This window comes from Mangifera indica, chromosome 2, assembly GCF_011075055.1.
Source record: "Mangifera indica cultivar Alphonso chromosome 2, CATAS_Mindica_2.1, whole genome shotgun sequence".
In the NCBI taxonomy this organism is placed as follows: domain Eukaryota; kingdom Viridiplantae; phylum Streptophyta; class Magnoliopsida; order Sapindales; family Anacardiaceae; genus Mangifera; species Mangifera indica.
The window spans coordinates 19,972,319-19,999,750 of record NC_058138.1 but is presented as its reverse complement, the minus strand read 5'-3'; the positions used below and the strand labels follow the sequence as shown (position 1 = coordinate 19,999,750).

Here is a 27,432-nt window from a genome sequence, read left to right as displayed (position 1 = left end):
CATCCTACTTCTTTTCTTTATGACCTAAGGGATTTGCAAATAAGTATAGATCAGAGGAAATGAAATCAACTTTGCTGCTCATAGGATAGCCTTTCTTCCTACTAACAACCAAAAAATAAAAAAAGAATTTTAACCAAATCAAGTCTGGCTTATCAAATCTTTACATTCTGCAATCACAGGGTATTATTACATGCTGAATAATTTCATTCACTCAATGCAATTCATCGGGCAAGTATATAGAATTAGTACACAAGAAAATTTGTGATTTTCCCACTGACATGCTCATTTTTGCTCTGTTAATTTCCTTATGCCAGTACGCAAGATGTCCTCTTCATACATCTATCAAAGTTCTGAATGCACAAAAGAAGCAACATCCAACCTAAAGGTGATATGAGCGTTATATCCAATATCAAATATAAATCAACGAAAAAAGGGAGCACAACATCATGCATGGCTTCCATCAATATCTCAAGCACCAACCAATGAAAATCACAGAATAACACTTCAATGTATTTTTTTTTTTTTCAACAAATGGATTTTTGATGCCTAAAGCATCATTTATAATCATTGTAACCATTATGAAATCCAGAAATGAAGCCATGGAAATCAAAGCACAGACCTAGTACAGATAGTGAACAAGTGCATAAGATACCTAAAATGAAGCAAAAAAAGAAAACAAATTATAAATCTTATGTCTTTAAGATTAGAAACAACATGTTGAAAATGACGTCAGCAAGTGCCTTTGGTAGAGCTTTTCTTTTATTTAATAATAAAATTAAAATAATTACTTATATTACAGAAACAAAAAAACTCAAAATCTGAAATCTTATTTTTGACAAATAAATCTTGTAATTGTAAAAAAAAAAAAAAAAAAAGAATTTAGCTCTAATAAGTGAAAACAATATTTTGCATTATTTGAAAACAAAATAAATACAAAAATGTGCTGGATAAAGTATTTTGCATTTACAAAGAGAGAAAACAGATAAATAGAAAGTAAAAACAGAACCAAATGCCAGCTTAGATTTTTGTAAGTTAGTTTCCAGAGACCATTAGTCGGACAAGAGTGGCACTAAGTTATGATTAGGTAAAGTGACTCCAAAGTCTAACACCTTTACGTTCATGTGACTTGAAAGGCATGGTACCCACTATTTCAACCATGACATTTGAAAATACCACCATTGGAGACTTAGCTTACACATGTCATACCCTAAAACACATGATTACTGTGGTCCTGAAACCACCTGTAGCTAAGATACAACTTATGACCTTCCTCAGAAACACAAAATGGATTTGTATCAAACTAAAGCATAAAAAACAACACTAAATATATTTTCAAGGTAAGGATCCTCATTAGTATGCCCTTGACATTGACACATAGATAAGGAACTATTTCTACGGTTATTTCAGCAAAATGTCAAGTCCTGTGTAAAACAGAAGGTTAGAGTTTGTCAACTGGTACCCACTTGCCAAAAGGAAAAGAGAAAGCACATCAGAACAAACCGACTCTAACCCCATAAAATTCAGAATTACAATTTATGATCCAAAAAAGATTTTTTAGCAAGCTTGTTTTACATGAAAAGTAATTGGAATCTAACTCCAGACTTCTATGGAAATGCTAGGTGAATAAAAGAAAGATTTATGGACATTGACAAAAGGGAGATACATATCATCTCTACTTGGTGTATGAAAGAAGCAGATATATATATTGAGAGTATGACTGCCAATGACTTAGGAATCCATGATACTTAACAGGTCACCTCTGCTTCTGATCAGAATGACTTTCAACTAGCTTGGTATGGGTTTCTGCAAGGTGGACTGAATCACTACAATTTACAAATTTACCAAGTTCGTTAACCATGCACACAATAAAGTTTTTCAATTATATAGGTTTCCATTCCTTGTTAACACTCGAAGCAAATCAATGGCATGCTTTCAGTTTCTAAAAGAGTTGAGCAATCCCATCAAACAAAGAACTAAAATTCTCTCTATGCATGATGATGACATAAGATGACTACATAAGAGAAGGCTCCAACAATAGACTACTTGGTGAATACCTTGTATATCAAATGAATGGCTTGCAATAGGACACAGGGACACAGATCATTGAATGATTTTAAGCTGGGCATCAAAAGGCAAAAGGTGAAAATAATACACTCCGGAGTTTGGACCACTTCTTAAAACCACATTATTCAGCCAAAATATTAAGATCACAGTATGTTGGCAGAAAAGAGGGAGAATAGCTACAGCACCTTGAACCAAAATTTAGTCAGAGGCTCATTTTCAAAACAATCAAAGAAGTTTTGTTGTAAATATATATTTATTCATAAATTCATGTATCCCATTTTTCCAACAGCAAAGTACGGTGATAAAGGGAATTAACTGTTTAAGGATTTCAATCTATTACCTCCACAAGGTAATAATGGTTAAGGGTCACAAAATTCACACTGAGGGATTGATGCCGTCTAATGTCAAAAGAACTTTGTATAATTGTGGACGTCGATCACGAAATACTCCCCAGCTAAATCTCTTGGATTTAATTTTATCAAGATCAAATTGTGCAACAAGAACAGCTTCCTCTTTATCATCAGCAGCAGCAACAATTTCTCCAGTTGGTCCTGTCACCAAAGTATCAATATTTAACAGATTCATATGTACAAATTTATCACGAAAGACTAAATAGCAAGCTAATAGAAGAACTAAGTACCAGCTATAAAAGAATTTCCATAGAATGTAATTTTACTGTTTCCATGCTCTGTCTCTATTATTTCTGTCCCAATGCGATTTGAAGCCACAAGAGGAACCTGAATCAGTCAAGTCTAGGTTAATCTCCTTTGCAAATATTTTCTTGTTCTGAAAAAAACTCATTCAATTAGACGCACAACAGGAACTGACATCAAACCACTGAAATATTGCCAACTGAAGTTTGTACAAGTTAGGAACATGATGGGATAGACAAACAGAGGGACCAGGAATAATCTTGTATGAATGGTAGGAGCACAATAATCAATAAAAAGTGCATCCATATTTTTTATCAAACTGCGAACATCATTAAACAGATAATAGTTGGTTCAAGTTAGCAAGCATTCATATGAGGTGGGGCTCCAAATTATCAACCTTCTACTCTTCATTAAGGCACACAATTGTAGGACAAAGACAACAAACTAACCCAGAATAAACTAGATCAATCCCACAACTAAAATAATGTTGCCAGCCAAGTGGTTTATACAACATACCACATTAGCTCCAGCATGCCCTTGCATCACTCGTTTCCAGTGATCACAGGAATCAAGTCCATCATCTTGAGGTTCAGAACCGATAGCAGTAGGGTAAAACAATATCTCAGCACCTTGCAGAACCATGGCTCGGGCTGCCTCTGGAAACCACTGATCCCAGCATATTGCTGGCATAAAAAAGAAGTAGTTATTAGATTGTCTAACTTCACTTCTCATTGAATAAGATGAAACAAACTGAAAAATATATTGTTAATGCCAAAACACAAAGACTATGAAGAAAACATTAAATTTGTAAATGACACTTGATTGATACACCATCCTTTGAGTTTACCCAGTCTTTGTTAATTCATAACCTACCTTCAGCCATTTGCTCATAAAAAACCACCTTTGAACCCTAATGCTGTCCAAGTATGTTAACATGACATGGAAAGTCATGTAGAAGTGCATGGAGAATTTTTTTAAACCCTAGATAAACTTCAGTAACGCAACTGTTTTATACTCCTATCTTTGACTGCTGCATCAAGATCATCACCAACATAAACTTAGAATCCCATAACCATATACGTTAACACCCATACACAAGAACCCACAGCATATATTAGATGCATAATCAATAGTAGTCTGGCAGATCCAGTATTTGATTGATTTGGTTCTAGTGGTTTAGGATTGTTAAAGTGACAAATCCTTTATTCTTATTGGTCTCTTTTTCAGTGTATTTTCCTTCTCTTTTCCTTTGTTAACATTTAATTGATCTTCATTAACTCTCTCTAGGGAAAATAATTCTGCAAAGGCCAATCAAAACTGCATATACAGCAAGAACATTGGTTTCTGAACCTAATATATGTCTAATTGTATAAAACTCCTGTCTTCTGATGAATGTTGGTTAAGTATTGGCAGTCATCAAGTTTGGCACCATTAAATTGAAAATGAGGTTTACAATACGCCTTATGAAGAGAACTCGAAATGCACGTTTGTCACTATAGATGAACAATTTCTCCAGTACACCATGGAATTCTGTTAGGCCTCCAATCATGCACGTTTACAAAAGGAAAAGCAGAGAAATTAAACAAAGGCAGATCTCAGGCACATTATCAGAAGAAGACAGCAAACAATCAGGAGACAATTCAGAAGACAGCAAAGAAATAAAATCAGGGCAGATAATGACAGCTGAGATCAAGGCATCAAGGCAAATAAAGGCAGCTAAAACCAAGACATCAAGGCCAAACAACCAGACCAAGATTGAGAGAACCCAACCAAAGCAGACTTTAAATAGAGAAGATCAGATGAAGAAGAGGTAAGCAAGAATTCAGTAATTCTTTAAGGGGGCTTGACGGCCAAAAGAGGAGGGGACTGGCACCTCTACTGCCAGTATCTTTATTACAGTTCTTATTACTATTTTCTGTATGAAAATAAACAGTTGTAGCGTGAGAGTTTATCAATAAAATTTCCTTGTGTTTGTGTGTTTACACATTCTGCAGTTCTCTATTTAATTACAAATTCTGTAGTTTTCTATCAAATTCCCTTCTGACTAACAGCTATACCCAACCTGTTGGGCCATGTAGATGATGAACTGTATGATATGTAGGGCTAACCTAATGGTCATGCAGTTTGGACAATTTTTAAAATTTCACAAATTCAGAGACATTCTTCAATAAAAGTGATGCAAGAGAAATACATGTTTCTAGTTTCTGCTTGATTGTGGTTATCGATTTGCAGATATGGAAGTTAGTGGAAAAGTATGAGATTAATTTGGGTTTTAAAATTTGACTGCGAATTAAACATTTTCCAAAATAATTATTAAATTATATGCACTTAATTGTAATTAAAAAAAACATAGGAGCAATTCTAGCCTCTACAAGCTTAATTGCTGCAGTAATTATGATGAAAAATTGGGGGCACATAAGTAATTTATCCATAATGTTCCTTAAACTATTCATCACTCTACAAAATTAGCATAAGCAAATGAAAATTGGCATTTCTTACAAAACTTTCAACTTCTAAAGTAAAGATTTGAAAGCATTAGGGATCAGGAGTGGTTTTTGATTAAAATTATCATAGTTCCTATCTGAGTGATTATTAGAGAAAGGTTCAGTGTAGTTTCTGAAATCTTTCCCCTTTGTTTCTCTTTTGCTGATGATAGAAGTCAATTCATCTATTTAAAATTTACAAGCATATCCCAATAAAACTATCATTTTAATAATATACAAAGTCTTATGAATATGATAAATATAATTAAATTCAATCAAAATCTTACCAACTCCAATTTTTGCAAATTTTGTTTGGAAAACCTGTTCACCCATACCACTAGTAAGTAAACTTGTTAAGGCAACTGACCACACCAAAACTACAAAAAAGCATTAAGATGAAATTATGCAAAGCACCAACCTTAAACCCAGTGTCCCCAGGATTAAAATAGAACTTTTCCTGATACCCTGAAAATGTGGGGAAATTATACCGGATTATAAAATCACAAAGAAGATAAATCATATCAGATTCAAGCAAATAGGCGTCCCTTTTAGATACCTGGTCCATCAGGGATATGGGACTTCCTATAAAGTCCAAGATCGGTTCCGTCAGCATCAATAATAGCAACTGAATTGTAATGAGCATTATTTGCCTCTTCAAAGAAGCTAACAGGTATCACTATACCCAACTCTTTCGCAAGCTTCTGCATTCTGGAAAATGACAATGTAAACATATTTTAACAATCTTAACTGCTCTGAATCAGAAGCAGATGAAGGTCAACTCAATAGCTGTTTATTTGTTCTAGTGGCTGATTAAAGTTACTCTTTTAGCTGGCAGAATTTGAAGGGTTCAGCCAACCAAGCCAAATTATTTACCTGAGAATTGTAGGATGACCCTTATAAGGCTTAGCTCGCTGAAAGAAATCCTCTCTTTGTGCTTGACAGAAATAATAACCCTCAAAGAGTTCCTAAAAGACACACATAGGAAGAAGAGTATGTAAGCTTAAGCAACATCTAGATAAAAATTTATGGAAATTAGAATCATTAGAAAAAGTACTTTCCATCATCTCCTCAAGTTTACAACAAAAACCAACAGATGCTACCATCAATTACAATACTGAAACATAATGGCAAACCTAATGGAATAAAGGATTCCTCCGTTTATCCTTGATGTTCAATAAATCTAATTTCTATTCACAACACATATTCTAAGGAGAGTCTTCCACCATCTACTAAAGGCAGGAAAAAGATCTGAAACCAGCACCACAGCCGAAATTAGATATCCTTATATCATGTTGCAACTACACCTATGTTGACATCAGTTCTAAAAATTGTACATTTTGTGTTGAAACATCTGTTACAATCCAATTGACATTTCAATGGACTAAAATCAGACAAATTGACATAAGAAGCTTAATTGCAACTTTGACAGATGATTTGACAAACAGCAAGAATATATTATCCCCATGACAATATAAATAGGCTCTGGTTACAAAATTTTGATACCTAACTCTCAGAGGAAAACAAGGTATCCAATGAGGAACGGGAGTGCCACCTTCAACCAAGAGGATAGGAATATTCATATGGCTACATGGAATCTTTAAAGGCTAGAGGGAAAAAACTCATTAACTTTAACAGATTTAAGTCTCACCAGGCCAACCATACCATAGATAAGTTACCACTTTACTGCCAGCAATACCTGCTTAGCAGTCCACACAAAATTCACAGCAGCCCCTAAAGCTGTTTTACAAATTTACAGGTTTTTAGTTGGGAAAAAAAAATTCAACAATCACAAAATAATTGAGTTTACTCTACTGATCATGACTTCTATCAGAAGCATCTTTTTCTTTTATTCAATCACCTAACCCTTGTTTGAGAGGGCATTGCTCCAGAAATTTACACTAAAAAAAATAAAACTGAGCAACCCAAAAATTCAAGTTGAGACCTATATGACTTGAATATTGAAACTTGAAAGCTAAAAGATAAATATATCAAAATATTTAAACTTTCTACTACAACAACTCAAGGTAATGTAATCACAAGCATGCCTCTTTTTCTTATAAAAGTTAGCTTTTCGTTAATAAATGAGTGTAACGACGTTACAGGGCAGAATAATAAATTAATAAGCGTGCAAGAAATCAGAAAAAAAAAAAATTAAAACATGATGCAAATTCAATGATAATTCCAGCGTACAAATGGTGACTGAAGGCAACGGAAGCAATATATATACTGTGATATGAACACTGCATGATTAAATTAAAGAGAAGTTACCTGAATAAGGATGATGTTTGCACCCTTCGCATGAGCAGCTCTCACCAACCTGCACAGAAGAAGGTTACTCCCTATACTAAGTGGAATAGTACCAATAAAAAGAAAGGACAGAATGCTCACACTCAATAATTGTCAGGTATGAATTATTCAACAGGAATATGAGTGCTTTAACACCGAAAAGAAAAACTTAAACAGAATTAATGAAATGAAAGCCACCTTATTTAATCAACCAAGTAGCGGGAATTCATATAACAGTGGAATAATTAATAAAAGAAAACAAAGTATCATATCTGAATTAGAAAAGCGATAGAAAAGAAAAGGACCTTTCAGCAGTGGCAACGTTTGTGGAGACATCATCGGTGCAAGCAAACTGCAGAGCTGAAACCACCACTTCACCTCTTTTTCCATTTTCCATTTCTACTTTCTTGATGAAATTCGCAAATTAGATGCGAAGAAGTGGTGACTGATGACCTTTCACCGTCTATCTACGCAGTTCTAGTAAGTAAATTCTGTTTAACGACACAAAAAAACTTCGGGAGTTCTCGTCCTGTGAAGGGTTTAATTGATGTAATTAATTTAAGGCCAAAGGACTATTTCCCACGCAAGGTATGCTGTCATATTAAGTTTCTCTTTTTATCTTTTGATAATATCAAATACTCACGCATAAATAGTTAAAATTAATGGTAATAAAGATAAAATTGTTATTTTATTTATAATATTAAAAATAAACTAAAATATAATCTCTTTTTGTCCCCCTAAACTTTAAAAACTAAAAGTTTTCTCCAGTTTAAGTTTAAAAAAATAGTAGTTTTACCCTAGGATTTTGTTTTGAAATCTATGACATCATCTCTGACTCCATTGTCGGCGACCTCTCCCTCCCGAAGCATCCTCTTTCTCTGGTTGTCTCTTTTCTCTCATTTGGATGTCCAATTAATGTCAAAGGAATAGTGGAAGACGAAGAGCTTCGTCGAGTAAGACGAAGCTCTTCGTCTTCCCAAACAAAGACAACAACTACGTCTTTGTCTTTCATCGCTCTTTCGACGTCGATTGAATGTCCAAATAGGAGGAAAGTGACCGTCAAAGGAAGAGGATGCTTCAGGAAGGAGAGGTCGTTGACAATGGAGCTGGAGATGACGTCAGAGATTTCAAAACGAAACCCTAGGATGAAACTACTATTTTTTAAAACTTAGACTGGAAGAAACTTGATATTATATTATACCTTGAGTGGGAAATAGTCCGTTGGCCTTTACAAAACTAAAATCTTGTTCTCGCCCACCAACAAATTATTCCTTTTTAGTTACTACTACTTTTGTGTCGCCGGCAACTAACATTTTAATTTTCAATAAAATTATATACATAATTGTTATATACAAATAACAATATACTATTATATAATTGAATATTATTTTATTTTTAATTTTTAACTATTTATTTATATTATAATATATTATTATTTATATATAAAATTATGGATATATAATTCCTCATTAATTTTTATCCACCCCATATTGATATCAATGCCTTAATGTCTCTCTTTGACATTACACCATTAGTTGACGGTACCAATTTTCACTAATCGTTTCCGCATACAGTTGTCTTCTAAGAGAAACAACTTGTTAAGCGGAGGAATCAATATCTAAACATAAGCCCAAAAGGCAAATCCTGTGCCACTCCACATGGTTATATGAAACTAGCATGCATTCAAGTAATAAAAAAATACCAATTAAGTAATAAAACTAATATCTAATTTTAACAATGGTGAAAATTTGAACTTTTCAAACTTGGTTGAAACATCTCATGTAGCAAAGTTCGGGTAGGAAATAAGTCATTCTGCAGAAGGATTTATTTACAAAACACTATGCATCACTGGTTAGTGATTAAAATAAATAGCCTGCCATCCCACCACAAAACACTATGCAATTAAGTTATAACCATTAAATGCAACGAAAATTGGAAAAAGCTCACTTATGAAAACAAAAACAATTTTCTGGAACACCATTGCCAGAACACAACTATAATCAGTTGAAATAACAAAAAATGGAGAGGAAATTTGATTTATTCCAACTACTACATGAATTCAGGGATATGTGATAGTCATTGGAACTATCTTTTGTTGTACTCATATTCAATACATGCATGTCATTCTCAGTCCTGAACTTCCTCTGCCTTCTTCCCGCTTGATTTGAGATACCATCCAAGAGCACCAAGAGCAGTTACAGTACCTGCTAAAACCGCATAGTTTCGGTTTTTGTCAGTTGATACTTTCTCAGTTGGTGCTCCAGCAGTTGGGGCCGAGCTACTTGGTTTGGCATCAGTTCCAGCCCCCGGGGTAGCAGCTGGTTTAGCTTCTGGCTTGGGTCCCTGAAATTATGATTTAAAGCATAAGTTTTGCATATAACCATGGTATACTACTACAAGCTCATAAATTTCCAAGAAAAAATAATTAAACATTGATTAGCAAAGCACTCCAACATGTTTTCTAGATTGATCTTACGGAGAGAAGAAGCCCAGAGTAAAGAAACACCACAATGACAATGTGATCTGGACTCTTGAGCACAGAGAATTTTACATAGGTTTTACCAAAATCAAAGTTGAACATGGACAAAAACACCCCTAAAAGCTCTGGAGAGTAAAAGCTTAACAAACATTGCAAATACACTGGTTGGTGCATCAAGATTCTATCAAATTTGCTTCTTTTTTCTATAATAACCCTGAACTAACGTTACAAAAAGGGTTCAGGCAGTCATAACATAAATCTTGATGAACCTTGGCAACCCAAAGCTTTTATTGACTGCTCAAACACTAGAACCTTATAAAAATTGGCATATAACTATTGAGCCCTCAAAATAGGCCATTAAAAGTATAATTGAATCATACCTTTTGTGCCAGCTTCTCCAACTTTGCTTGTTCAGTCTTCTGCAAAATATTACAAATATTAATGAAAATGGTGTCCAAAAGAACCAACACAATATATACAAGCAAACATTTCAAACTGTAATACATATTCCTGTGACTTGTCACTCACAAATATCATCAGAAAGCAAGTGCATGTTGTCTTAAAGCATCAACTATAATAGTCTAACTCACGACGCAGGTTTAATTACACTTTCTCGTACACATACATAATTTTCATGTTTTGTTCCAGCATACTAATACTGGCATCCACTATGAAGATTATTCAGTTAATTTGAGCAAGTTGCCATGCTAACACAATAGAACACCATAAAGTAGGAACAATATGCTTGTATGTTTTTTATTAATTTTATTTTTTGATAAGAAACATGGAGCAAAATTTTTTACTAAAAGTATCTTGATAAACTGATGCCTAGACCTTGCTAAGGTAAATTCCAGAAAAAACTGAAGTTTGTACCGAAGCATTTACTTGCTTACAGGGCACCAAGTTAAAATGGGGAATCACTTTGATACAAAAGAATAACACTCAATGCAATGTCCGCTCTAAATGAGCATACATGCAGACAAACACACAGAAAGTTTATGCGCATACATCAAAGATAATATCTACATTACCTTGATGTAAACATTTTCTGCAGCCTTTTCCTCCTCACTAAGAACTTTTCCACCACTAGAGAATCTTCGAGAAACATGCCTTGCAAAATTCCTTGTCGCCATGATAGCAGAAATATATAGTACCTGTAAGAAGAACAATGGACAATGAGCTTCCAACACAACAGTAAAACTTGATCAAATAATAAAATTACTGCAAACTCTAAAAGACATAATGTAGCTTTGAATATACAGAAGGAAAAGAACGAAAAAAATCATGTCCCAGATCACATATCTAGCTCATTTTATATACAGTTTATCAACCCTATCCAAACTCTAAAAAACAAAATGTTATTTTGTAACTACACAAGGGAAAGAGAAAAATTTTTATCCAATTCAAATATCCAGCTCATTAATAAACTTGTCAACTGTGAAATTGGTGGCTTATCAATAAGAATGTTGCAGCTTGTAAAAATACAGCATTGTTTAGTTTTCTTAAACTCAATACTAAATGAGTCTCCAAAAGCAAAATAAAACATCTAATTCATCAGCTGTCCAATAACAGAAGGGAATGCAGCTTCTGATGGCCTTGAAAAATATAAGTCTAACTAAGCCATTAAATCATTTTGCACAAATGCATGATGTATATCTCTAAAACCTACAATATATCAATCTAACCATGAATTCATCGATAAAGAAAGTAAAAAAATTAACAATAAATAAATATATTATTATTATTATTATGATATTAATCTTTCACAGTGGACCCCAGTTCCCAATTTGCACATTGGATATCTCTAAATTGTACACATACATAAAAAGACCACAAAAATTATTTTTACATTGTTGGTTTTTCCGAGACAGCAAATTTTTAAATTATGCTTAAATTGCCTATCCAATAGCAATTCAAAAAACACAATCCATAATGTATGATAAAAAAGATTACCGTATCACAAATTCACACAACTTAAATCACATTATATTTAGATAAATTACATGAAAGCTTATCAAAACCTCAACCAAGCATAGCATTATGAAACTGAGTTAGCTAAATGAGCTACTGCATCCAAATAACAAAACCTCAACCAATCGTAGCATTATGGAACTGAGTGACCTAAAAGAGCTACTGCATCCAAATAACAAACCTCTAACCCACCTAATGCTTATCTAAATATCTAAAATATACCCACAAATAAGCAAAAGCAATAGCAAAATTTTCAATAAATGAAACGAAAAACAAATCCATCATTTTATTAAAATTTGAAAATGCATCAAAGGAGACCAAACGCGAGTTTCAAGTGAAGTATGACTCCGATTAACCCCTATCACATAATCAAGAGTCGGCGACTGACAAAATTTCAAGAATATAAAATCTAACATTTCGAAAACAAAAGAAACGCCGATAAATTTAATTCTTAAGGTTAGAGATATTGAAATGGCTTACTTTGGCAAATGGAGCGGTACGAAGTGAGCGATGTAGAAATGAAACGGCGAGCTCCTATTTTATTTACCAGTACTGTAGGGTTTGATGGGGTTTTAAAGTGGAACTCATTCCCCCGATTTTGGGGAAGGAAGATGCTCACCGTCCGATTCAAGAAAGGACAAAAAATTTAAATCAATAAAGAAGTATACGAAAGTAACTTCATTTCTTTAATTAGTTTTTTAATTTTATAATTAATATTCAAATATTGGCCAAAAATACATATTAACTTCAATAATTATTGATTTAAGTATAGGGAAAAGAGAAGCGATTTAAAATAATATAGAACATAATGCATAGGGATGCTCATAATCCCAAAAGCATGAATAGTAGCTTTTTAAAAAAAATAAATATGTATATTTAAAAAAAAAAAAAAAGATAAAAAGAGACTAGAGACAATCTAAACTCACCTTAAACAAAACATAAATTGTTCTTTATTCTCACAAAATTTAGGAAATTAATATAAATCATAAAACTCAAAATTAGGATAATAAAATTGTTATTTAAGTATTAAATTAAGGTGTAACATTAAAAAGTAACCATATATTTAGAGAAGTTGTATGAAAATAATGAACTTTTATTTATTAAACGTTATAACCAACGAAATGCAAATTAGATAAAATGTTTGTATATATAAAACCGAGTTTTTCATCAATCATCCAAGATTTTCAAAATTCCAACCAAATTTTGGTCAACAATCCATCCAAGATCCTGTCATATTTATCCTCTAAACCTTTAAACGCAAGTTTTCTAGCCTTCCACTTCGTTTTTCACAATTGTCAAAGTTTGTCACAAATCTTACAATTTTATTGTTATCATTGAACATCTTTTCAGAAATTTCAATTAGATTTTAACTTAAAATGGAGAAAATATCATATTTTAGACTGTTGTGCATTATGTTACATATTTATCTTGATAATGGGTACAAATGTTATGTTAATCTTGATTACTTTTTATATATGTTTGGGAGTTTGTATTTTTGGGTTTTTAATTAAAATATTCCCTATTTAGGATTGTTTAATTGATTAATATTTAAATATGTTTATAATTAATGGAGTATACAATATGATTTGAGTAGATTAAGTGTATTGAACGGGATTGGACTCAATGAAAACTGAAACGCCTCCCAAGACTTTTGCTTACCCCTAGATAAGAGCAAAATCGTTTTCAATTAAATTGTTTAATTATTAGGACAAAATTGCTTTTAATTCAATTGTTTAGTTATAAAGGGTTGTCGTTCCAGAGTTACTTGAGTCCCTTTAAAATATGATTATTTAAACTGGACACCGTTAATTTAATACTACACTTGAATGCACTACAGAGAGAAGAGTTGCAGAATAATACCAAAAATGTCACGGGAAAGTTTTTATTATCTTTTGTGGATAATGTTTAGAATGTTAGTGTTGGAGGAGATGTTAATATTTTGCAAAGAAGGTTTTAAGTCAGTCTTTTTCTCTAGTGTAATGATCTAGAATCCCCACATTAGGATACTGAGGCTAGTTTGTAGATTTTTTTTAAATTCAATAAGTAAAATTTTACAAATATAATAAAAATTTGAATCTAAATCTTTACCTTAAAAATTCTAATACTTAGTCAATTTTACTGAGTTTGAGATCCTATTTGTAGATTTTACCATCTGAAATATCATGAAAGGCGGCGGTAATAAAACTCAGTTTTTGAGTTAAATCTGATTTTTTCTGCTATTAAATGTAGGTTTCAGAAAATTTAACAATCGTTGGCCTACATAATATCATGCCAACTACTGTCGTTGTGCCTGTGAAAAAACATGCCACAATTTTGATTAGCGCAAAATAAAGGTTTCCTCTATAAAAATAAATAACAAAGCATAGGATCAAAATTAACAAGAAATAAATAGTCATCAGGTGTAATATGGTCGTTAGCATGAAAAATGGAATCAACCTATCGATCCATGAGCTCGTGTTTCTTCCTCTAGGTATTAGTGGCTCTTGTGTAAATCTGCTGGCTTGCATGAGCAGAGATCATCCGGATAGAACCTCGTGCCATTAAATCCTTGATTGCCCTCCGTGCCAATGATCCATTGATCTAAAGGTGGAGGCAAAAAAAAAAAAAAAAAAAAGCAAACATCAATATATAATCAATCAAACATAATTTGTCTTGCTCTATGATTAGTCAAAATGCATATGCAACTCCGGTAGAGAATAGTGTTGAGAAAGGACTGTAAGATAACATTGCACCTAAAAAATTCCAAGAAAAAATATAAGTAACTTTAATTAGTAAAGAAACTGGAGAAAAATTGAGTAGGGAATAAAAAGAAATTGCCCTCAGATCTCATAGCTTAGAATAGATCATACATGGTATAATGCTAGTGGCACTCATCAGTACCTTTACACACCACCAAAGAGGTACATACATATATACAAAGTAACACACACACACATATAGGAAGAGAGAGAGAGAGAAAGAGCGAGAGAAAGAGAGAGAGTGGTGGCATGTAAAGACAATGAATGTGAACCACAACCATTCAATACTGTCGATTTGTCCATCATTGGGCAAAATTGCGAATGCTTGGTCCCAAATATTAAAGATCAACAGGAAAAAAAAATTCAACCACAACACAAATAAGGGAAATCCTTAAATAAACAATAAGATGAAAAATTAAGGGTAAGAGAAGCTAAAATTTGGACTCATATACTAGAAGGCAGAAGAAATTTTTTCATATCCCAGTTAAGTGCATTTATGAATTGCATTGGAAGTGTGGACCAATTTTAGGAGCATGCACAGATGACCCAAACTTAGCTAGTTATATGTTTTCACCATAAGCAAAATCATGGTAACAAGTTAAAAGAATAAAAGCAAACCAATAGGAATTCTAGAAGCACACTTGTTTTGTAGGGAAATCCATAGATGAACAGAAACAGTACGAAAATCCAATTACATCACTTACTCCATTCCCCACTCATTTCAATTTCCCTTCCGCCAATCTTTTCCCCACCCATTTCCCTCTTCATCAAACAAAAATTCAGCCTTTAACAAGGCCAATAGTTAACCCACTAGATGTTAAAGCACATGAAAAAATTTCCTATATCAGCACCCCCAGTAACCATATTTGAAGCTATTTGATAAACAACCCTCGTTACTAAAAGTACATCTTTTGACAAGATGTAATAAGCTAGACAATGGAGAAAATCAAGCCTTTTAAAATACATAATAATATTCCATATAGCTCCACAGGAAAAATTACATACTATTAATTTACTATGCGATATTTAATGTTCTAAATCTAATAAGTAAAATGATCACCTAAAATAAATCAAGTCTAAAATTATATAGACTAAGTGCATACCCTCAGTCTGTCAGACAAAACTGAAGGAGTAACAAGCTTGTACTTGGGAACCTCGGAAAGAAGCTTGTCATAGGTTGCCTGGTCAAACAAAACCATGTTGTTCACCTTCTCTTTTTGTTTTCCCTTGCTCCATTTCTGCAATTTATCAAACAAAATAAATTTTCTACCCATGTCTGTCATCAACAGAACAAATAAGCTGCAAACTAGAAACTGAACTCAATGAATCAAAATCCAAAGGCCCGATTTACCTTCTTCTTCTGCTTCCCTCCACCAGACTTCGCAGGCTTTGAGGATGGAGGTGGGGCCTTATCCTTCTTCGGTGCCTGCCAAGATGATATGGACACACAAATTTTCCATTACAAAAATGACATTCTAAGACTTGAAGAAATTCATTCAAATTCGTTTAGAAAGTGCAGGCGAAGCAAACTATTTGACTTCACATTTAGCATTATTCATTAAAAAATAATATTAAGCTATAAGTTCAAATAGCAAAAAGACCTAAAAATAGAAAACAGTAAAATTCTCACGAATAATCACAAGGAAAAACTAAAGGCCAAAAAGTAAACAGAGTCAATCAGGTTCTCAGTGAAAACCAAATCTGAAAAACTATGTCAGATAATATTCTCATTTTATCCATTTAATTACTAAGAAAAGATATGAAAAAAGAAGAGCAAACACGTCACAGTTAATAAAAACCTGGATGATATAAAGCACTCAAACATGGGAATCTACTAGATACCTAAACAGGATCAGATTTTTGGAATTTTAGCTTTAGGTTTCGTCAGAGACTAAACGAAAGCGAAAGACTTGAAGATGGATTACCATTACGCTTGCTGTAGTCGCAGGAGAAGTTTGGATTGAAGTGAAGAAGGATTCGCGGCAGCACACAACAAAAGAATGGAGAAAAGCAAAATATAGGGGCTGGCTTGCTAGGGTTTTGACTTACTTTGACTACTTTGACTAAAGTGCGCATGTAGCATTGTGTGCTCCGGCAAATAGCGTGTTTGGACATAGGGAAGATCCAATCTTGTGATAAAAACTTTTCGTATTTAATCATTTAGTTTTTTTTTTTTTAATTTTGATTATTTTTTTAAAAATTTAGTTGTTAATTGGTATCCTGTTTCACCAAATTTAATCATAAGTAATAACATAATAATTTTGTATTTTTCCTATCTTTCAATATCGTCAAATTAAATTATGTAGTTTAAAATTTGAATTATTTAATAAATTATGATTTTTATTTATTATAAAATTATAATTACAGATTGAATATTATTTTCTATAATTGGATGGAATGATTTTAAAATATTTCAAAAATAATTGTTGAGCATAAAAAAGATCCAGGTCAGCAGTCCATTTATTGACGTGGCGTAATTCCACTGGCTAGTCCTACGCGGCGCTGTAAATCGAAACCTCGTTATTCTATACCCTGCTCTCTGTTTTGTTTCACCTTGTTTGTTTCTCGCGGAACTGAAAGAAAAAGACACCTTGTTGAAATCATGGCGGTGCGAGCCACGGTGTCACGCTTTCCAGCCGACCCAGACGCACAAGAAACTTCAGGCCTGCCATGGGGCGTCACGGTGACGCCCTTTGCAACCAAGGATGAAAACGGCGTCAAGCCGGTGTACGGATCCAATGGGAATTTGTTACCTCGGTGCGAGAATTGTTATGCCTATTTCAATACATACTGCGAACTGGAGCAGTGGGCGTGGTCCTGTTCGCTCTGTGGGACTCTAAACGGCCTCTCTTCTGAGGCCATTACCAGATACTCTCATCCTCAGACTTGCGCTGAGATGGCCTCTTCTTTCATTGATCTGGAGTTGCCTTGTAAGTCCAATTGAATCATTGCATGATGATAATTTCATCTCGGGATCTCGTTTGGGTAGAGAGAGAAATGTAGACAATTCCTTATCATTTTTCTTGGTAATTAATGTGATTTTCTTGAATTTTACGTCCGTGTGATTGATTTGCCTGATAAGGGGTGGCTTATACATGGATGCTGAGAAAATTTGGCCAAAATTGGAATGGGAAGAAAATTAAGGCTTTTGCTTTTTCAATTTAGATAGTAATCATAAAATAGGGCCAGTTAGCTGATTTAAGCTGATAGTGCGTAATTTTAGGTTTGAATTGTGATTGATGATTTTTGAACTTTTACTTGTTATAAATGGTTTTGATTTAGCTAAGATATGTTATATGTTGATGTATTGCAGTGGAGGGATCAGAGGAAGAAACGATGCATGCACGTCCTGTCTATGTTGCTGCTGTTGACTTGTCATGTAAGGTTTCATCGATTATTTATATATATTTTATACTGTTAATTTTCATTTTTTACAGTTTTTCAACTGAGTTAATTAGAAGTTCATTTAGACGCTAAGTGTTTGGTGGTCTGAATTTAACTTCAACTAAATTGAAGTTGAATGACTGATGCAGAAATGGGTTTTTGTCATTGTAAATTCCATAATATCATAGCTATTTAGATGTGTTTTAATTGTTTAATTAAGCTGTGCTTTTTAATGTGAGAATATTCTTTTAGTATATATTTGAATGAAAAATATTATTATTATCTCTCATAGGTCCAAAGGTGTTCAAACTTCTTTCTTCAACAAGTTCATTATTTTCTTTTTAAAAGTTTGTTTGTTAGGTTGATGGTGGATGATCTACAATGCTTTGAAGTAGTTTCTGTATAGGAAGATTTGGATCTCTATTATATTAGATGAATTTACAGTGAGCATCCTTATGATGTTTGCAGATGATATTAAGACAAACTGAGTTCATATGGGACCCCATCTGTATTTCTTCTTCTAATTATTTCCCCATGTAACTGTATGATTATTCTTGGTGCTCGTTATGACACACCTGAACAACCTACTAGATCCCCGGAAATGCCTGTGATACCTGTAAATGAGACTTGAATACAATATACCAGTTTACCTTCTTGCTTCTGATATAAAATAAATATAAACAAATTCTTGGTCCCCCTGAGTGTTGGGCTTTTAGCATATCAGTATACAAGGAATCGAACTTAAAATAATTGTGTTGGTTTCTATAATTAACTATACTGTTTGATTAAGTTATAAATTGAACTTTGCCCTTTTTCATTTTGCAGTACAGTCTTTGCTTGGAGCCTGTGTTTTGTTTTTCTTTAAAATGTTATTCACTTTCTTAGACAGCAAAACATAAATAAACAGGGTTAATATTTGCTGGCACCACATTCTTTTATACAAGTTTAATAAGATTTTAGAACCATTAGATCAAAATGCACTTTAAATAGGTGAGATTACCTCTTATATGCATAATTAATACACCTTGGAAATGAAATACATTAGATTATGGGGGAAATGAAATATCATTGGAGAAGAAGAAATGTCGTTGGAGAAGCTATAAAGTTGTTGGAGAAGATGAAAACTTGTCAAAAAGATTAATTTGTTGACCAGCTCGATCACTCGCTCAAATCGAGCTGGCTCGACACGAACTTAAGTAGGGGCTACCTGAGCTTGAGTTTGGCTCATTCAAGCCGAACACCAAACCTAAACTGGCTCGGCTTTAGTCCATCCCTACATTAGATGTGGTGTTAACCATTGATCCAATGATTCACTGCTTGTGTCATTATTTTTGCTGTATATAATCTATACATGCATAGTTATATTTTGAGTTTATTTGCAGCTTCAGAAGAGTTTTTGGAACTTACTAGAAGTGCTCTACAGGCAGCTTTAGAAGGTATACAATTGACAATTCTAATGATATTTTATTTTCTTGTTTGCTTGAGCAGTTTCTTTAAGATTGATTTCATTTCTCTTGAAGCTGTTCCACCCGGCGCACTGTTTGGGCTTGCAACCTTCAGCCACAAAATAGGGTTGTACGATGTTCAAGGGGCTATACCAGTGGTAAAGAATGCTTTTATTCCAGCAGATATAGAGGGCACCCTGCCAGTTGAGCTTGAAGATGTCATGCCTTTGTCTCAATTCCTGGCACCGGTATGTTAGTCAAGGAATTTTCCACAACCAAAACTAACTGCCAAGCCCACTTCCTCCCTTTTCATATTTTTGTTCTTATGACTGACCCATTTAATTGACATAAGGTTTAGTTAACATAAATTGTTTCTTATTACTCTGTCATTTGAGTGTTTAGTACCGCCATTTAGTAACAAAATCCCACTCATTTCGTGTAACTTAATATCAAGACTGTTCTAAAACCAGTTACTCTTTTACAGGTGGAAACTTTTAAAGACAACATCACATCTGCTCTTGAGACTCTCAGACCAACCACTTCATGGGAGAGAACTGCTGTAGCAGGGCAAGGACTTGATGGAGTCTTGATGGGTGGGCGGGGTTTCGGTGTGGCAATGGAAGCCCTTTTCAATTACCTTGGATCAGAATATGGAAACACATTTGCTTTAGGTCTGTGATAAAGTTTGAAGCTCATTTTGTAACTGAAGACCATGCTTGTGCCTGGTTGCTTTTGAACTTGTTCTTTTCCAGACAAGATAAAAATTTAGTTCTCTTTGAAAATAACTGCAGCTAGAGTATTTGCCTTTCTATCTGGTCCTCCTGATCATGGAGCTGGACAGCTAGATACGAGAAGGTATGGTGAACAGTATGCTAGTAAAGGAGAGGATGCAGACTGTGCTTTACTTCCTGAACAAACACCATTTTACAAGGATTTAGTAAGTTTAATTTGGAATTTTTTTAGACCAATAGCTGTGAGTTTGGAAAATGTAAAATTGACATATATTTTACAGGCTGCTGTGGCTGTTCAAGCTGGTGTTTGTGTGGACCTGTTTGCTATTACAAATGAGTATACAGATTTGGCATCCCTGAAGTTTCTTAGTATTGAAAGTGGAGGCTCATTATTTCTGTATTCTAGTACTGATGATTCAACACTACCTCAGGACATGTGAGCATCTGATCAATATAGTAAAACATTCTGGGATTCTATGATTTTTAAAATGAAATTATATGATTAAATTTTTAAGAAAAATATGGTGCGACATTTTAAAATTGGATGACTATACAACAAATGGCTTAAATTAAGTATTGGTATAAAATACATATATATACAGCTTAGCTGCAGAGTACATACAATGGGCTATGTGTAAAGGTGAAGTAAATGTACTTTATATACTTAATTTAAATAAATCACCCTTTTAGATAGAAGTAGTGCACTTTTTTTTCAAATATATTTTTGGGACAATCTCATAAATATTATTCACGTGCAGGTATCGAATGCTGAGTCGGCCGTATGCCTTTAATTGTGTACTGCGGTTAAGGACATCTACAGAATTCAAACCTGGACACTCGGTTAGTAACTATGTCAAATTTTTATTCAGAAATTTTTATGGATAGGGACCATTTTAATGTGATATCTGCATTATTTTTTGCAGTATGGTCATTTCTTCCCAGATCCGCAATATGAAAATGTTCAGCACATTATATGTTGTGATTCCTATGCTACATATGCTTATGACTTTGATTTCGCCAATGCTGTTGGGTTTTCAAGGTCCAAATTATAATTTCTGTATTTGTTTGCTTTGGCTAAATGTATCTGGCGTGCGTTAGATCAACCTAATTATTATGATTACTTTAGATTATTGATTGCAACATTAAAAGTTGTCTTATCATTCTTTTGCAGACATGCATCAGAACAGCCTATGCTACAGATCGCATTTCAATATACGGTGATTGTGCCCCCTGAGGACCCTGCAAGTCCTGGATTAGGTTCTCCAAGTAGGTATGACTAATCTCATTGACAAACTTTTGAAGTTGGTAATGACTGCATATCTCGTTTTTGATATTATTTTGGAAATGTTATGTGAAATTTCAGGTTTCTATGTGTTTTTAAAATACATCTGTAGAAGTCATCTCTCAAATATTGTTTGTTCTTGATGCTTGTATACCATACAGAATTATATATTTCAGTTAATTATGACACTGAACCTTAAGGCATGACTTTTGCTTCAATCAATAACTACCTAGATATCCTTGGCTTAAAATTCCAAAATTCTAATACGGCCTCTAATACGTCTGAGTGACTTAAAATCTATTCCTTTAATTTGTATAATTTTTTTAAAAATCTCTTTTGTTGATATACTTGGTGCCCTATCAAAATGAATAAAGAAAGAGAAAAAAAAATTCAAAATATCTTTAAACTTTTCTATAAACCTGAATGTTACCAAGCTTTTGATCTGTCTTTGCTAACTCAGTGGAATTATGAAGCAAATACCACTATTAGGAAGTGAGTAGGAACTTATTCAGTCGGATTAAATATTCAAACTCAAGTTGCTTAAATTTTAGAAACCATGTAAATTTATATTGGACTTAGCATTTTCATTGTTATTAAGCCTGTGTCTTAATGTTTCTACATTCCAGGGATGCAAACAGAGTGAAATGTTTAGGTAGGAGATATTTGTAGTTTAATGAATGTATAGGAGTTCATAATGATATGGAAATGTCACAATCATATTTTATCTTCAACAGTTCCTATATTCCATTTTATCAGTCCATTCTTTTCTATCTTCTTATTTTTCCCTCATAAACATGAGTGATTAAACTATAAACATAAGTGATTGAATAAAGATTTTTCCTTTTTGTAAAAATTTTGAAATAGACTAGTAAACATAAGCTATCTATTTCTATTAGGCTATTTCAAAGGTCTCAAGGAAGGAGAGTAAATTTTTGTTCAATTTGGCTGCTTTTGATTATGATTTTCTTCTAGAATATAGTATCAAATTGCATTCTGATCTTACTCATTTTCATTGGAAGACTTATAGTCTCTAATTTCTGTATTATTAGGGAAGGGTTTTTTTTTTCCAAGTATTATTTTCACCTCTTTGAGATAATGCCCAAAGTACTCATTACTCATACAGCCTTCCGTTTATGTACTTATTTGATTTGCAAAACTTTCACTAGACAATGCAAACAATTTGCTGTGGTTTTTTGAAGCATTTCGTAATAGCTTGACATCATCTCTTTTTCTGCAGAGGCAAGCATTCTCTTAAACGACGACTAAGGATTCGGACTTTGCAATATGCAGCTGCTCAAAACATACATGAACTATATGACAGTGTTGATCCTGAAGCAGTTTTATCTGTGCTTGTACATAAGGTATTTTCTTTCTCCCTACATCATCAATCAGAACAAAAGAAAAGGGAAAATTCCAGTTCCATCTCATTTTTATTTGTTTTTTAATCTGGATGCAAACATGTGGTGCATACAGTCTTGAGAAATCTGGTTGGTTTGACTAGTTCAAAAGATAACCCCTTGACATGATCCTAACTAGTATTTTAAAATTCTAAAATAATAAAAATTCATGTTGCTCTTTTTGGGATATTCTTTCCTAAACCCCAAATTGTTTAACAATTTTTTAAAATTTGAGATTGGAAACCAATCTCTGTTTAAAATTCCTTAACCTATTTCTTACTAACAATTACTTAATCCAATTAGCTTATGGTGGAAAGTAAGCCTATTTTCAGAAATTTTTGGTTGATCTCCATAAGGGCAGTGTAATCTTAATTCTTAAGTATCCTTTACCTCAATCTCTTATCAACTGTATCTCAGGTTTTTCTTTTTAGATTTTGGTGATGAAATCGCTGGTCGAAATTTGGGCTGAAATTCTAGATTTCTTTTTGGCAGATCCCACAGGGTGTGTCTCGTATTGTGTCGGTAAACTAATGCCATGAACGAAGAACTGTAAATATACTTGCTCTTGACACATCTGAATTTATGAGTGGAGTTTCTATAGTTTGGTGCAAATGCCAAAAATATTTTTGTTATGAATAAATGTTGACCGAATTTGAGGTAGTGGAAATTGGTTTCCATGGGTTTAGTGCCGTTTGGCTGCAAATGGTTTACTTTCTGATGAAATTTTGCTGGTTTGCTTACTATCATAATTTTTTGTTTAGAAAATTATCAAGATAGATATATTTTTTTCTTAGTGCTGGATATTTTCACAAACTGTTGATATATATGTATGCATGTTGTTTATTGAATAGGTTATATTAGCCTCTCTGGAGCAAGGGGTTCGGGAGGGCAGGATGTTACTTCATGATTGGCTAGTAATCCTTACAGCTCAGTACAATGACGCTTTTAAACTTGTTCAGTTCAAGAAAGGAAATTCAGTAACTTCTCAGATTGATGTTGAGTTCTTACAATGCCCACAACTGCAGCGTTTACCTCGTTTAGTTTTTGCTTTGCTAAGAAATCCTCTTCTCCATTTCCATGAAGAAGGTGTTCACCCTGACTATCGGATCTATTTGCAGTGTCTTTTCAGGTATTTGTTTCTCATTATCTGAAGTGTTCTAAGTAATTAAGAGAGACAATTTTAGTTTTCAAATAAAAGATAAACATTTAGTTGGTCACATTCTTTTAGAATATGAAATTCTATGGATTACTTTTGAAGTAATTTTAGAGTAGGGCAAGGAGTTGTATGATGATAATATCATTAAACTTATTTGATGATGTCCCTTTGTGACATTATAATGCTAGCACACTTCTGAAGTGAAAAATCAGATTATGTGCTGCCAATTATATCCTCTAACCATGCTAGCAATTAGCATTCTAATGTCTAAATGAAGGTTTAACAGATGTAGTTTGGATCAAATTCAATTAATCTTGGGTTAGTTTTTCTAATGATTGGATAGGGAATTAGTTTTCCATTTTTCTTCTTGTTTATAGCATCCATGTCATCAGCATTGTAGATCTTCTTTTGACCCAATTTAATCTCTTTCAACTGGTTCTTATCTAGATCTTTGTACATCGCTTCTCTGGAGAATGTCATGGAACCTTACATTAAAAATCACTTGAGCTTATTTTTGTGAGAGTTACTTGTGAATCATTTGTCTAAAACTGTGGTGCAGTGCTCTTGAACCAAGTTCCCTTCACCGTGCTTTATATCCGCTGCTGACATCATACTCTGCACCAGATAAACAAGCATATCCACGCCACTCATTGAGTCGTGCTGCACTGATCACCAGTGGCAGTCCAATATTTTTGCTTGATGCTTTTACAACTATAATTGTGTTTTATTCTTCTACAGCAGACCCTTCAATTCCTTTTCCACCCCCCCAGGATTGTAAGTTGTCCATCCCATTTCTTTATGGCTTGTTACAATCATGTCGTTTTCCTAACATCAGTGTCTTCTTTTCGGAATAGTTTACTTCCGCTTTCGATAACATGCTTTCTTCTCAGGTTTGTTGCGGACAACAATTAATAAAATAAAGCAGGACAGGAGTATCACTCCCAAACTCATATTCATCCGGGGAGGGCAGGATGATGCCACAGTTTTTGAGAACTATCTTATTGAGGAACAGGATGTGGACGGCAGTGGCCTTACCAGTGTCATGGGTTTTGTTTCCTTCCTTGAAGATATCACCCAAAGTGTGCTGGAATACATGAAATAGAAGTTATATTCCAGACCCCTGAGCTCTATAATGCCCATACAGGAAATAGGTATAACTTCAACATTGGTCAAGTTTAGAAACGGACTAACCAGTTATACAAGAGTTCGTAGATTGGTTAAGCATTGTTTCGCATTCATTGTGCGGGATGAAGATGGCAATTGTTGTTTTTAGTGTACCATTCTTCTTTTGAGTTGGAATCTCCTTGAGGGTACAATTTATATAGGAGATATAGGCACGAATATACTCATCTTGGTTTTTTGTATGAGAAAGTAGGAGGCGATGGTGACTGAAAAGTTTTTTGTGTTTCTCGTTAAAAAACGGTTAAGAAAATAAAACTGTACTTGCAACAGCTCTTCAGAGGGTTGATGTACGAAACGTTGCCAATTTCTTTCTCTATGAATGGATTAGATGGAAATACTCTATTTAGTTTTTATTCCTTGCTTCTTTAAATCTTGTTATGCCCAACTGTCTGTCTGTCTGTCTCTCTCTCTCTCTCTCTATATATATATATAAAAGCAATAAATCGTCTATTATAATAGAGAAGTTTTATACTACTACATGTTAGAAAGGTAAAGAATTAAACTTGGATGAAATGATGTTTATCCCTGCGTTCCATGAGTGGTATTAGGGTTTAACATTTCACATCGATCCTCCCTTACTCTAATAGGAAGAAGATTTTCTAATAGAAAAGAAAAAAAGACTGAGAGGAAAATTATCTTTACAATCAAAGACAGAGATACATCTGTCTCTTCTTTGTCCCGTTTCTGTATATTAATATATTTACTTAAAATATTAACATATTTTTATAATTTTAGATTATTTGTATTTTTTTAATTTATTTATATTTTTATTGTACATATTAAGGTAGTTAATATATGATATTTGTGACATTTGAATTAGTTGTTTGTTTTTACTTTTAGTTAATTTTGCTATTTAATATATTTATGTTATGTTTAAAGAATACGAAAAAAAAAAATTCTTACGGAATTGAAACGGGAAAGAGATTTTTTTTGTAATGAGAGCTGGGGAATCTTTTTAATCCTGTAACAAGGATGAGTCTAGTACAAGGGGATGAGAATTGAGATCTTCTCTCCGCTCTCTCTGTTGTCATCCCTCGTCTATAAAAACTTGTCTCGTTCCACCATTTGGTCCAAGATGGATTTTGATGGGTGGTGGGAAAAATGAACTTTTTAAACTTAAATATAGTGAATTGTCTGTTGATTAAAGTTTGAGTGGAAAATAGTGATTTAGCCTTTAAACGTAGATGAATGATTTACATAAGATTGATAAAAATTTTGGCCAAAAGACTTATTCCCATCAAAGGTTAATATTAATGAGAAAATTGTTATTTAATAAAAAATGTGGAAAATAGTGATTTGGCTTTTAAACATATATGAATGATTTACAAAAGATTAATAAAATTTTGGCTAAAAGACTTGTTCTAGCCAAGGTTAAGTGTAAATCAACTCATACTTTTCAATTTTTAAAAATTCAAACTTTCATTTATAAACAAAATTTTATTAAAAAACTCAATTAATATTAAAGATAAAATTGTTATTTAATAAAAAATTTAAAAAACTAAAGTATTATTGTGTTTCTCCTTTACTCAGTTTAAAAATTTAATAATTTTTTTAACTTAAAATTTAAAAAATGACAATTTTCCCTTTAAAGTTTTGAAACTATTGTCAGAGACGATAAAGTTAGTCGACTTCAACCACGTTGGCTTTCCCTCTTGGCTTATCTCCTCTTGTTGAGTTTTTCTCACCCATTAATGATAGTGATTTCCTCCGACAAAGATGAAATTAACTTTGTTTGAGGTAATCGTTTTAATTAGAGATATTGATTTAATCGATAAAAAAAGATAACTCAGATGAGAGAATGAACGTGGTTGGAAACAACAAATTTCGCTATCTCTGATGATGATTTTAAAACCTTATAGGTGAAATTGTTAATTTTCAAACTTTGGATATGAGAAAATTGTTAAATTTTAAAATTAAAAGGGAAAAAAGTGATAAAACTTTAATTAAATTTTTTTTTTTGTTAAGTAACAATTTTATTCTTAATTTTAATTAAAAATTTTAATATAATTTTACTTATGGGTAAGATTTTAAATTCTTAAAAATTAAAAAACAAAAATTTCAGGTTACACCTAACTTTGGGTGGGAACAATTTTTTGACCAAAAGTTTTAAGTAAGCTAAATGTTGGAGGGTGAAAGTTTCAAAGCACGCCTCACCTTTTGGCCTAACATTTTAAATACGCA

The 27,432-nt window shown here is 33.2% G+C and overlaps 4 protein-coding genes across 8 annotated transcripts; 1 reads left to right on the top strand and 3 right to left on the bottom strand.

Annotated features, from left to right (window-relative positions):
• Positions 1-116: 116 nt before the first annotated feature.
• On the bottom strand, positions 117-8,021 carry LOC123199511 (N-carbamoylputrescine amidase). Of its 3 annotated transcripts, none has more exons than XM_044614559.1 (10): positions 7,792-8,021; positions 7,469-7,517; positions 6,074-6,165; positions 5,757-5,908; positions 5,619-5,665; positions 5,488-5,521; positions 3,234-3,400; positions 2,705-2,801; positions 2,405-2,615; positions 117-379 (listed from the first exon to the last, which is right to left on the bottom strand). In XM_044614559.1, exons 1-9 carry the CDS (start codon positions 7,881-7,883, stop codon positions 2,440-2,442), a joined length of 906 nt encoding a protein of 301 aa, XP_044470494.1. In that variant the 5' UTR covers positions 7,884-8,021; the 3' UTR covers positions 117-379; positions 2,405-2,439. The 3 variants fall into 3 exon arrangements, with proteins under 3 accessions (XP_044470494.1, XP_044470499.1, XP_044470485.1); XM_044614564.1 differs by having other exon boundaries at positions 117-350; XM_044614550.1 differs by lacking the exon at positions 117-379 and having other exon boundaries at positions 2,278-2,615.
• Positions 8,022-9,418: 1,397 nt separating this feature from the next.
• LOC123209264 (uncharacterized protein At2g27730, mitochondrial-like) lies at positions 9,419-12,558 on the bottom strand. The gene is made up of 4 exons (XM_044627172.1): positions 12,417-12,558; positions 10,997-11,119; positions 10,346-10,384; positions 9,419-9,829 (listed from the first exon to the last, which is right to left on the bottom strand). The coding sequence occupies exons 2-4, from the start codon at positions 11,096-11,098 to the stop codon at positions 9,614-9,616; spliced, it is 357 nt and encodes a 118-aa protein (XP_044483107.1). The 5' UTR covers positions 11,099-11,119; positions 12,417-12,558; the 3' UTR covers positions 9,419-9,613.
• A 1,567-nt stretch (positions 12,559-14,125) lies between these two features.
• LOC123209265 (40S ribosomal protein S25-like) lies at positions 14,126-16,785 on the bottom strand. Of its 3 annotated transcripts, XM_044627175.1 has the most exons (5): positions 16,600-16,772; positions 16,026-16,100; positions 15,778-15,912; positions 14,373-14,516; positions 14,126-14,226 (listed from the first exon to the last, which is right to left on the bottom strand). In XM_044627175.1, exons 1-4 carry the CDS (start codon positions 16,600-16,602, stop codon positions 14,403-14,405), a joined length of 327 nt encoding a protein of 108 aa, XP_044483110.1. In that variant the 5' UTR covers positions 16,603-16,772; the 3' UTR covers positions 14,126-14,226; positions 14,373-14,402. The 3 variants fall into 3 exon arrangements, with proteins under 3 accessions (XP_044483110.1, XP_044483108.1, XP_044483111.1); XM_044627173.1 differs by lacking the exon at positions 14,126-14,226 and having other exon boundaries at positions 14,230-14,516; positions 16,600-16,770; XM_044627176.1 differs by lacking the exons at positions 14,126-14,226; positions 14,373-14,516 and adding an exon at positions 14,527-14,668 and having other exon boundaries at positions 16,600-16,785.
• Positions 16,786-17,222: 437 nt separating this feature from the next.
• Positions 17,223-25,604, top strand: LOC123209337 (protein transport protein Sec24-like At3g07100). The gene is made up of 14 exons (XM_044627326.1): positions 17,223-17,604; positions 17,988-18,053; positions 19,441-19,494; positions 19,579-19,751; positions 19,988-20,174; positions 20,295-20,440; positions 20,516-20,670; positions 20,993-21,074; positions 21,158-21,273; positions 21,406-21,504; positions 22,754-22,877; positions 23,765-24,042; positions 24,629-24,843; positions 24,960-25,604. Exons 1-14 carry the CDS (start codon positions 17,277-17,279, stop codon positions 25,169-25,171), a joined length of 2,235 nt encoding a protein of 744 aa, XP_044483261.1. The 5' UTR covers positions 17,223-17,276; the 3' UTR covers positions 25,172-25,604.
• Positions 25,605-27,432: the final 1,828 nt, after the last annotated feature.

Excerpts from the sequence above, each read along its gene's own strand:
- LOC123209264 (XM_044627172.1), bottom strand. The coding sequence starts at position 11,098 with ATGGCGACAAGGAATTTTGCAAGGCATGTTTCTCGAAGATTCTCTAGT. Across the intron at positions 10,385-10,996 it reads CAGAAAATGTTTACATCAAG|AAGACTGAACAAGCAAAGTT; the intron begins GTAATGTAGATA and ends AATATTTTGCAG. Across the intron at positions 9,830-10,345 it reads TGGAGAAGCTGGCACAAAAG|GGACCCAAGCCAGAAGCTAA; the intron begins GTATGATTCAAT and ends TCATAATTTCAG.
- LOC123209337 (XM_044627326.1), top strand. The coding sequence starts at position 17,277 with ATGGCGGTGCGAGCCACGGTGTCACGCTTTCCAGCCGACCCAGACGCA. Across the intron at positions 18,054-19,440 it reads TGCTGCTGTTGACTTGTCAT|CTTCAGAAGAGTTTTTGGAA; the intron begins GTAAGGTTTCAT and ends GTTTATTTGCAG. Across the intron at positions 22,878-23,764 it reads TATCTGTGCTTGTACATAAG|GTTATATTAGCCTCTCTGGA; the intron begins GTATTTTCTTTC and ends TTTATTGAATAG.
- LOC123199511 (XM_044614559.1), bottom strand. The coding sequence starts at position 7,883 with ATGGAAAATGGAAAAAGAGGTGAAGTGGTGGTTTCAGCTCTGCAGTTT. Across the intron at positions 3,401-5,487 it reads ATTTGCAAAAATTGGAGTTG|CAATATGCTGGGATCAGTGG; the intron begins GTAAGATTTTGA and ends TTTTTATGCCAG. Across the intron at positions 2,616-2,704 it reads TGGAAATTCTTTTATAGCTG|GACCAACTGGAGAAATTGTT; the intron begins GTACTTAGTTCT and ends CTTTGGTGACAG.
- LOC123209265 (XM_044627175.1), bottom strand. Across the intron at positions 15,913-16,025 it reads GAGGGAAGCAGAAGAAGAAG|AAATGGAGCAAGGGAAAACA; the intron begins GTAAATCGGGCC and ends GATAAATTGCAG. Across the intron at positions 14,517-15,777 it reads TTTTGTCTGACAGACTGAGG|ATCAATGGATCATTGGCACG; the intron begins GTATGCACTTAG and ends CTCCACCTTTAG.